General features: G+C 44.8%; 1 protein-coding gene across 2 annotated transcripts in view; it reads right to left on the bottom strand.

The window, feature by feature from the left end:
- Nprl3 (NPR3 like, GATOR1 complex subunit) overlaps positions 1-674 on the bottom strand; it is a 37,689-nt gene extending 37,015 nt beyond the window's left edge. Inside the window, exon 1 of one of the 2 annotated variants that reach the window (XM_031352092.1) lies at positions 403-674. In XM_031352092.1, coding sequence (XP_031207952.1) covers positions 403-520 — 118 coding nt within the window. In that variant the 5' untranslated portion in view covers positions 521-674. The remainder of the gene's footprint in view (positions 1-402) is intronic. The other variant, XM_031352091.1, reaches the window with a different exon arrangement.
- Between the last annotated feature and the right edge of the window lie 10,418 nt (positions 675-11,092).

Here is an 11,092-nt window from a genome sequence, read left to right as displayed (position 1 = left end):
AAAAAAAAAAAAAAAAAGAGCGTCCTGCGCTTCTTTGAGGGGCTGGGGGAAGGGGTGATGCTGTATTTTATTTTTTTGGTGTGTACACTTTCGGAGTTTATGTACTGGAGGGCTGATCATCAAGATGGTGAGCGGTTATCACGGACCAGAGTTCAAGGACAACTTCAGACCTTAGAGTCACTTATATTTTCTAAAATAACATAAATTCGTGTCTGTGAGTGTAAAATCTGGTGTCTTTCTAGGTTTGTCTGGAGATACGACTGGCCTTGGGCTCATGGCAATACCCCGGCCTCCGCGTCCGGATCGCTGGGATCCCAGATGTGCACCACTCCTGGAGCTGCCCTCCGCCGCCGCCCCGTGCACAGCGCTAGGCAGGGCGGGTGGCCGCCAGGCGCCACTTACTTGTCTGGGACGCGGGGTGCTCCTGGCTCCTCTGGAAGGGGTACCTGAAGAGCAGCTTATTGCCCCTGCTGCCCGAGCTCACCAGGATCACGCTGATGGGGCTGGTATTGTCCCCCATCCTGCGGGAGCCCGGGCGTTCGAATGAGAGGAGCCCCCACCGGGAGCGGATGGCAGGAGCCGGGCCCGCAGGCACACAGAGGAAGCCGGCGCCTCGGCCACGGCGCTCACTCTCGCGAGACTTCACCGAGCGGCGCGCCCGGGTCCTCGCGCATGCCCGGACGGCCGACTGCGCAGGCGCGACGCCTTGGCTGCGCTCGGGTGGCTCGCTAAGGGAACCTTCCTACAGTTTAAAGTTTAACCAGAGCGTGTAAACTTAAAAATATGAGAAAGGCAGGAGCGGTCGTCGGGATCGTAGCAGTCTGCTCATCGCGTAACAATAATGTTTGCAAACTTTACAAAGAGAGAAAATAGTCTAATTTCATCCCCCTCCTCCCCTCCCAACTATTACTCAGTGAGAAGGTACCATTGGAATATTTGCCAGTGTCTGAGAATTGCACTGATGTTTGCCCTTTGATGGTTTGGATGTGTGATGCAGAAGGGATGGTACCCTCTGACTCATTTTGCAAGCCTTTTCCCCAGTCAGGTGTGACTTGAGTGTTGCGTGATGTTATCGAGGTCTCCCTTGTTTCCCAGCCAGGCGTCCCTAGAATGGAAATTAGGCTCAGGAGTAGGAAGGGGACAGGGATATGGAACCAGGTGCCTGGGAAGGGTCGTTCCACGGAAACAGCGGGAGTGCATAGGGGCCAAGGCACTTGAGCCAGGAAGGGCTGTGGTCCAGGCTGGCCCTTTCTACTTGATTCACCACACAGCCTTGGGACTCCAGTGGTCATCTCTAGGATAGGAAGGCCTAAACGAAGGAGTTCAGTGTTTCCCCAGCTATGATCATCTCCGGACCCATTTTTTTGCCAGCAACCTTCACAGGAGTATTCGTAATATAATTTTCTATGTAATTAATAGTGACAGCCAGGTGGAGACCTGCCACGGACCACCCCAGTAGGGTATGGGGGTCCCTGGAATGAGGGTTCTAAAAGCTAGGTGGGTAAGGATTCAGTGGTGACAAACGGAAACAAACACAGAGGCAGTTTGAATCTGAGTGTATTTTCCAGTTCTCAAATAGGGGATTTTATACATTAAAAAACCCAAACATTACATCTCTTAGAAACTGTATCCAGTGAGACAATCACAAATACCAGCAAAAATCATTTGGGACAATAAAAACAAATATCCAAGCCTTACAAGTCTGAAACTATGTATTCAATGAGTCACAAACAGGACAGGTAACATCATTATTAATATAAATCATCAAAAGATAACAATTCTAAAAGGATGTATTCAGTGGGGCAGTTGTCCAAGGCAAGTGGCATATTATGAAGAGCAGGTTAATAAATCTTTATGGTCAGTGCTCTTAACTGCTGAGCTAACTCTCCAACCCCATATGGTCAATTATTTTTAACATCTAATGCCTGGATTTTTTTTATAAATCTTCAATGTGTAAATTTAAACTATTTTAATTCTTTCTAATTAAGGTTTTCTTTACCATATACCAAACTCCACCTCCTATGACACGCGCGTAGCCATATGAAATTTTATTGTTGGGAAAGTTTTTATCATAATAGCTTTGTAAATGATTTAAAAAGTAAAGCATTGGTTTCCCCGGGGATAAGGTCATGTTAGTGACCCCATCTCAAGGGATGGTTTCTTACCCATGGTCCTCACTTAAGATCCTGACCTAGGCTATCAGGAACATGTAAATAAGAAAAGGAGGAAGAGAAAACAAAACAGATAGATTGCCATGAGAACTCCAGCTCAATAATTTTCTTTCCAGTGAAGAGTTTCACAACCGGTTCCAGGAGATCTACCTCTTTTGAGGTCTATCGACTCAGTCTGTGGAACTTGTCACCCAGATACTACTGGAGGTGGTGTGGCAGAGACCTGTATTTCCAGGGAGACTAGGGTAGCAGGATAGGAAGTTAAAGCCAGTCAGGGCAACTCACTGAGGCCTTCACAAAAAGGGGAAGAGATGCTGCTTGCTAGTGAGCACTTGGCCATTACGTACAAGGCTTTGGGTTCAATCTTTTCTAGCTCTGAAATGGTTACGGTAATAATGGCGAGTGTGGGGAAATTACAAGATCCTAGTCTGCAGAGGTCCGGAGTACTCCCCTCCCAGTCTGCCTGACCCAATGTTGATAGCACTGGATAGGAGAATCCAGGACTAACTAACCTGGGGTGCATCACCTCAGCTCCCAAGGTGTCCACATCATTGCGAGGAAATACCATCAGCTATTACAGAAATCAAAACTTAGGGTCACACCGTGGCCTGTGGATAAGTGGACTCCACTGGGGACCCCAGTTTCCCCACCAGAAGCTGGATTTGAAGCTGTTGTGAAGGAGCAGGGCCAGCCTGAGCTCTGTGGGGCATAGCCTCAGACTCTGAAGAAGCAAGGCCTCATTTTAAATGTAAAAGAATATGGATTCAAGACCTCCTCTGCAGAAATAGACTTTTGGAAACTGGAGCTTTGAACCTTTGCTCCCCACCCCCCAAGGTCTCCCTCCGGCAAAGGATGCTAGCCCTTATCTGTCCTGTCACTTGTTCGGGCCAAGCACTGGGTGGGGCTCACAGACACTATCTGGGAGCCACCTTCTCCACTGAGTGTTCCTCTCCAGGAAAGAGTCACTCGCCCACAACAGAAATAGTTGTTTTTTGTTTTTTTTTTTTTTTTTTTAGATATTTTCTTTATTTACATTTCAAATGTTATCCCCTTTCCTGGTTTCCTCTCTGACAACCCCCTAATCCCTATCCTCTCCCGCCTCCCCCTGCTCACCAACCCAACCACTCTCACTTCCTGGCCCTGGCATTCCCCTACACTGGGACATGCAGCCCTCACAGGACCAAGGGCCTCTCCTCCCATTGATGACCAACAAGGCCATCCTCTGCTACATATGGAGCCATGGGTCCCTCCATGTGTACTCTTTGGTTGGTTAGAAATAGCTTTAAACTCTCTGCCCTGCCCTGAATGCTATGGCTAGAGATGGCCCTGCATCCCACTGAATCTGAAGTTGAGTCTACTTCATTAGAAAGGTTTAACTGGTGAAACTGGATGGACACGGTTAATTTGCCTCCCATGGTCACCTTTCTTGGGAGATCTACAGATCCCCCAGTCTTGTTTCTTCTACTTGATTGAACAGACAGACTTCATCTCAGTCAAACTGCTCAAGTTCAAAATGTGTCTGGAGCTTGCAGTTCTGACTATAGAGTAGCAGTTCCAGCATCCTGTACTCTGCATAGGTCCAGGCTCTTTGTGTCCATGGGTTGAGAATCCCAGATGGCCTCTACTCAGCCAGCAACCCAGCCCACAGCAAATTGCTCAACTAGTTCTCTCCTCGGTGGGAACCACAGGCACTGTTCATAATCTCCTTGTTTTAAGGTATGCTCTTACCTTAAAACAAAACAAAACAAAACCCCACTGATGACAGAACTGCTCTTACAGAGTGGCTTTGAGGGTTGACAATGCAACACAGAGAGTTTGGTGCCATAGGAGGGACTTAGAAAGCACTTGATAAATGTCACTGATCAATATCACACAAAAGAATCCAGTACAAACTGTTGTCACATACACAGGATGGTACTACAATGCTTTTAAAAATGTGCTTAGACTCTCTCTTAATCCTGACATTTGGGCATGCTTTTATTCTCTTTTGTTTGTTTTGTTTTGCTGGGCAGTGGCAGTGCACGCCTTTAATCCCAGCACTTGGGAGGCAGAGACAGGGGGATTTCTGAGTTCGAGGCCAGCCTGATCTACAGAGTGAGTTCCAGGACAGCCAGGGCTACACAGAGAAACCCTGTCTCGAAAAAAAAAAAAAGCAGGGATTCTCTGTGTAGTCCTGGTTGTTCTGAAACTCACTCTGTAGACCAGGGTGGCCTCGAACTCACAGAGATCTGCCTGCCTCTGCCCCCTTAGTGCTGGGATTAAAGGTGTGAACCACTGTGTCCAGCTATTCTTTATTTGACTTTATTCTATATAATTTATATTCTGGTTTTATTTAAGACATGGGAATCAAAAAATCAAGATCATCCTTGGTTATATATTGTGCTTGAGGCTAGCTCTAGATACACAAAACCCTGTCTATCCAAAAATTAAAGAAAAAGGGATAAATAAAAAATAACATAAGCAGCAAGGCCTGGGGGTACATATCTACATGGATCACCAACCCTGGGATACACTGTGTAGCTCAGCCTGACTGCAAACTTACAACAATCCTGCTTTAACCTCCACAACTGGAAGATATGGAGTTTAAGATTACAAACTTAGGGGCTGGTGAGATGGCTCAGCAGGTAAAAACACTGACTGCTCTTCCGAAAATCCTGAGTTCAAATCCCAGCAACCACATGGTGGCTCACAACCACCCATAATGAGATTTGAAGTGCGTCTGAAGACAGCTACAGTGTACTTATTTATAATTATAAATAAATCTTTGGGCCGGAGCAAGTGGGGTCTACTGGAGTGAGCGGGGCCAACTGGAGCGAACCAGGTTGACCGGAGTGAGCAGAGGTCCAGAGGTCCTAAAAGTCAATTCCCAACAACCAGATGAAGGCTCACAACTATCTGTACAGCTACACTGTGTACTCATATACATGAAATAAATAAATAAATCTTTAAAAAAAATTACAAACTTAGCCAGCAGTGATGGTGTCTGCCTTTAATCCCAGCACTTGGGAGGCAGAGGTAGGCAGATTTCTGAGTTCAAGGCCAGCCTGGTCTACAGAGTAAGTTCCAGGACAGCCAGGGCTATACAGAGAAACCCTGTCTCAAAAAGCCGGGTGGGGGAGGGGGAAACAGTGGTGGCACATGCCTTTAATCCCATCACTGGGGAGGCAGAGACAGGCAGATCTCTGTGAGTTTGAGGCCAGCTCTAGTCTACAGAGCTACTAGTTCCAGAACAGTCAGGGATATACACGGAACCCCTGCCTCTCAAAAAAAAAAAAAAAAATTTTTTTTTTTACAAATGTTCACCATTACTCATCAGAATAAGGCAGGGTTGGAGATATATCTCAGTGTAGAGTGTCTGCTTAGTAAGTACAAGGCTGGAGGTTTGATTTCCAGTGCTAGGAGAGGCACTACACACTACAGTGTTGGGGGGTGGGAGGGGAGACGAAATGTGTAAAACCGACAAAGAAATTATATCCATACTATTTTTCAAATTCCAAAACACCAGTAAAACCAGTGCAACAGAAAAATAAGCACCTAGGTACTTCAGAGAGGAAATCCAGTAGCCAATGAAGAAGGGCACAGCCCTGCTTGCCACCGGGAAAGGAAGTGGAAACCACAAGAGAATCACGGCATCCTGAGCAGGAAGACTAAATTAAAGGACACTGAGACCAGCTGTGCCAGATGGCGGAGAGGGAAACTCACCCCAGCCGCAGAAATGTAAATTGGCCATCATTTGGTCCCCCGTTCTTTTTCTAACGTTGAAAGTGCATGTGTCAGGACTGGGCATGTGGCTCAGCTGGGAAAGTGCTTGCTTAGCCTGCATGAAGCCCTGGCTTGAGTCCCCAGCACCACACAAACTGATTGTGGTGGAACATGCCTGCAATCTCAACACGCAAGAGGTAGATGCAGAAGGAGCAGAAGTCCATGACTGCCTAGGAAGTTTGAGGCTAGCCTGGGATACATGAGACCCTGACAGAGTTGTGGTGGAGAGAAGAGGGAAGAAGAAAGGACATTTGGTTTGTTTCCACTTCCGGGTGTGATGGGTAATATTGTTGCAATGGCCCTGACTGAAGGCCAGCAATTGGTTACACTAGGGCTGATGGTTTCAAGAGAGGCCTAAAGAACTGTCTTCCTGTGGTTTATTGGCTATTCTAAACGATCAAAAGAGAATGACTGGCCGGGCAGTGGTGGCGCACGCCTTTCATCCCAGCACTTGGGAGGCAGAGACAGGCAGATTTCTGAGTTTGAGGTCAGCCTGGTCTACAGAGTGAGTTCCAGTACAGCCAGGGCTACACAGAGAAACCCTGTCTCAAAAACAGAGAGAGAGAGAGAGAGAGAGAGAGAGAGAGAGAGAGAGAGAGAGAGAGGCTGTTGTATTTGAAAGAAACAACCTACAGTGATGCTCTTGCTATGAACACACTCCCATGTTTCATTTCTCCTGAGTGTATATGCAGTAATGGAAATACAACAAGACCATATGGTAAGACCACCTATAACTTTTACCTATCTATCTGGCTGGCTGGCTGTCCATTTGTCTATCCATTTATTTATTTGTTTGTTTGTTTGTTTAGGGACAGGATCTTTCTACATAGGAAAGCCCTGGCTGTCCTTGAACTCCCTACATAGACCAGGCTGGTCTCCAGCTGACCAAGATCTTCCTGCCTCTGCCTCCCAAGTGCGGCCAGGGTTGGAAAAGTGTGCACCACCACACCCAGCACACTGCCTTTAACTTTTTGAGGAACTACCAAACTTCTTCCCAGTGTGCACCCCTTTCTCTCTCCCCCTGCATCTTATCCAGATTGCAATTTCTTTACATCTTCCCTAGCATTTTTATTTTGTCTATTTGTTTGCTTGTTTGTTTGTTTTTCAATACAGGGTTTCTCTGTGTAGCTCTGGCTGTCTTGGAACTCACTCTGTAGACCAGGCTGGCCTGGAACTCCTCAGAGTTCTGCCTAACTCTGCCTCCCAAGTGTAGGGACTAAAGTCTTGTGCCATGACCCTGGCTTTATCTTGTCTTTTTAATTATGGCCACCCTAGTAGCTGTGAAGTGATATATACAGCAATTTTTAAATCTTCTTTTAAAAGATTTATTTTATATATGTGAGTACACCATTGCTGACTTCAGTCACACCAGAAGAGGAAATTGGATCCCATTACAGATGGTTGTGAGCCATCATGTGGCTGCTGGGAATTGAACTCAGGACCTCTGGAAGAGCAGCCAGTGCTCTTAACAGGGGAGCCATCTCTCCAGCCTGCTATATACAACATTTGTCTGTTTGTTTTTGATACAATGTCTCACACTGTAACTCAGGTTAGCTTGCAGAACTTACTATGTAGCCCAGCCTCCAATGTGTAACAATCTACATGACTTCACCTCCCAAAGGCTGGGATCACAGACAGTCATCATCATGTCTGGTGTTGTTTATTTCCTTTGAAGAAATAGTCAAAAATCCACTAGCTAATAAAAAGACAAACAGCTATATATTCACATCAACAAATAAAAAAGAGACACTGGAGAGATGGCTCAGCGGCTAAGAAGACATGCTAGTCTTCCAGAGGACCCAAGGTTGGTCTTTCTAGCACTTTTATCAGGTGGCTCACCTGTAACTCTGAACTCTAAGAGATCTGGTATTGTCATGTCTTTGCAGTTACACACACACACACACATACACACACACACACACACACACACACGGCATACAATCATACACACACAACACACACATAAATAAGAATAATAAATATAAATAAAAGAATAAACACAAAGGAACCAACTGATACAATGAAGAACCGATAGAGTATCATGCTAAGTAAAGGAAGTCAGTTTTTAAAAGTTACAATACTGCTGGTTAAATTTTTTTCCCCCTTTACAATTACTTCTCTCCTGTTTATAATTTTAATAGTTCATTTACCTTTGTTTTATGTGCATTGGTGTTTCACCTGCATGTACGTCTATGTGGGAGTGTCAGATCTTGGAGTTATAGACAGTTGTGAGCTGCCATGTGGGTGCTAGGATTTAGACCCAGGTCCTCTGGAAGAGCAGTCAGTGCCCTTAATCACTGAGCCATCTCACCAGCCTTTCATCCCAAGTTATAATTTTAAAAACACACTTTGGATAACTTTTGCCAAGCAGTGGTGGCATACACCATTAATCCCAGCACTCAGGAGGCAGAAGCAGAGGCAGAGGCAGAGGCAGAGGCAGAGGCAGAGGCAGGTGGATACTGTGAGTTTGAGACCAGCCTGGTCTACAGAATGAGTTCCAGGACAGACAAGGCTACAAAGAGAAACCCTGTCTCAAATAAATAGATAAATAGATAGATAGATAGATGATAGATAGATAGATAAAAATAAAAATCCATTAGTAAATAAGAATATTACTCAACTCTAAGCCTTAACGCTGTAGTAATCAAAGCAGTGTCATTGTGGCTAAATATGGTTATGTAAATCAGTGGGACAGACTAGAGTTGAGAAACTGTCTTATAAAAATATGGGCCAGCAAGATGGCTCAGTGGGTAAAGCCACTGGCTGCCATGCCTGTTGGCCAGAATTCCATCCCCAGGATCTACATGGTTGAAGACAAGAACAGATCCTGGAAAGGTGTCCTCTGACCCCCAGTTGTATGCCATGGCACAATAAATAATTAAAATGTAATGAAAATATGGCTAATTAATGTTTACACTCTGTCTTGGCCAAGATGCAGAGAAGCGACAGCTAATTAGCATGGGGTGGGGGAGCACAGAGCTGAGGATAGAACTCGGAGCCTCACGTGTGCTAGGCAAGCACATATCCCCTGTTCCCTGTATAACCGTTTGTGGCCAATCAGTGTGAGAAGTGAATTTAATGGAGACATTAGAGCCTTTATAACAATTGACAGTGGAACAGACATCTATAGACAAAAATAAAAAAATAAAAAAAAAATTAAAAATTAACATGGGCCTAACCCTCAGACTTCATACAAAACTTATCTCTCAAAATGAATCACCTATGCAAACATAAAACAAACATGACAATTTTAGAAGAAAATATAGATAATAATCATTGTGTTTTGTGGTTAGGCAGTGAATTATTAGGCATGACTTTAAAAAAATTATTCTTAAGCTGGGCCTGATGACCCACACCTTTAACCCCAGCACTAGGGAAGTAGAAATAGGCAGATCTAAAAGAGCCAGCCTGGTCTATGTAGCAAATTCAAGGACAGCCAATGCTGCACAGTAAGACATTGACTCAAGAAACAGGGTGTGGATTCTTTCTCCCACTTAATTTTGAGATAGGGTCTCACTATAAAGCCCTGTCTGACGTTGAACTTGCTATGTACACCAGGCTGCCCTCAGGATCACCAAGATGCCTCCTCTAACTCTACCTCCTGTGTGTTGGCATTAACATCATTGACCACTAATCCCATCACAAAAGAATGAGTTCCAAAATAGAAGCTTGATTAATTAGACTTGATCTAAATTAAAACATTGACTCTATAAAAAGGACTATTAAGATGAACTGGGGCTGGGTGAAATGCCATAGAGGGTAGAGGCCCTTAAAACCAGGCTTAACAGTGTGAGGTAGTAATCCTCTGGCCTTCACACATGTGCACATGTGTGCCCTTCACACACAAAACAAATACATGATACATGAAAAATTAAAGATAAAATGGAAAATGGAAACCTAATAGGTATTTGCAAATAGCATATCTGACCCTCCCAAAAAATGCATCCAGATTATACATAGATTGTCCATAAAACACTAGTAAGAAAATGGCCCAGTTGAAACGTACATAAGGTACCTTTTATAGGTGGACAAAGTGCTTGAGCAGAGACAATACCAAAGATGGCAAATAGGCACCCAGAAAGATCTCCCATCACTGGCCATTGGAAAAATGCAGTTTTCAGCCACAATGCTACATCGGTACTTACCTGTCAAACAGCTAAGATTCAAAACATGCTGGCATTGATACATAGGAATATAAAACAGAAAAGGCACCCATGAAAACCGTTTGGCAATTCTTTATAAGTTTAAATATACATCTTGCATATGCCAGATATTCTGCTCTTAGATACAGATGTATCAACAGACACAGATACAGAGAAATAGAATTGTAAGCTCATGCAGAGACCTTTCTATGCATGTGGATGAAGGATAAACTGCTGCATATTCACACCACAAAATAAAAAGTAGCCAACCACTGGTAAACACAGAAGCAGGTGGACATACAGAATATTATACAAGCGGAAAGAAAGCCAGTCGTAAAAGGTTCCATACGGTACAGTTCCAGTTACACAGTTTTGAAAAGGATGAATTAGCATGACTTAGGTTAGGAGCAAGAGGAAGATGAGAGCTCCAAATGGGTAGCTGTGGAGTTTATGGGATGGTGGAGCTACATAAATCTATATGTGTGTCAATCCAGGACAATAAGCAAATCAACCTAACTCCATGTTAAGATTAAAAACTAAAAGAATTGTGCATTTCACTGTACACTGGTTGGTATGGAGAGCTAGCTGGAGACTGTTTTCTTTGGTGAGCGGTCACTTCCTCCTGGTGAGAGCAGACTTCCATGATCTTCCCTCAGTGCAAAATGAGAGGAATTACTGCTTCCTTGGAGGGAATCCAAGAGTCGAGGAAATTAGGTTACAGGGATGGCACAGACAATTTGTGATTCTAAAATGAGAAAGGACAGTGCAGGTCTGGACACAGCAATGACCTCCTGGCATGGCTGGGCCCCTATCTCTCCTGGATTCGAAGACCCACACCCCTCCTAAGGCCATGGGGGGGTGAGCAGGAGAGATAGCACTTGCCCTTACAGTCCCACCAGGCCCTGATTCCCATTGTTGCTGGCTCTGATAACAGGCTCCACCCTGAAAGCCCCCTCCCCTCTCCTAACCAGTGGCCACAGCCTGACAGGCCCCTGATCATGCCTATATAAGGAGACA

This window comes from Mastomys coucha, unplaced genomic scaffold (assembly GCF_008632895.1).
Source record: "Mastomys coucha isolate ucsf_1 unplaced genomic scaffold, UCSF_Mcou_1 pScaffold5, whole genome shotgun sequence".
NCBI lineage: Eukaryota > Metazoa > Chordata > Mammalia > Rodentia > Muridae > Mastomys > Mastomys coucha.
The sequence above is the reverse complement of the archived record's forward strand: the minus strand, read 5'-3'. Positions and strand labels throughout refer to the sequence as shown.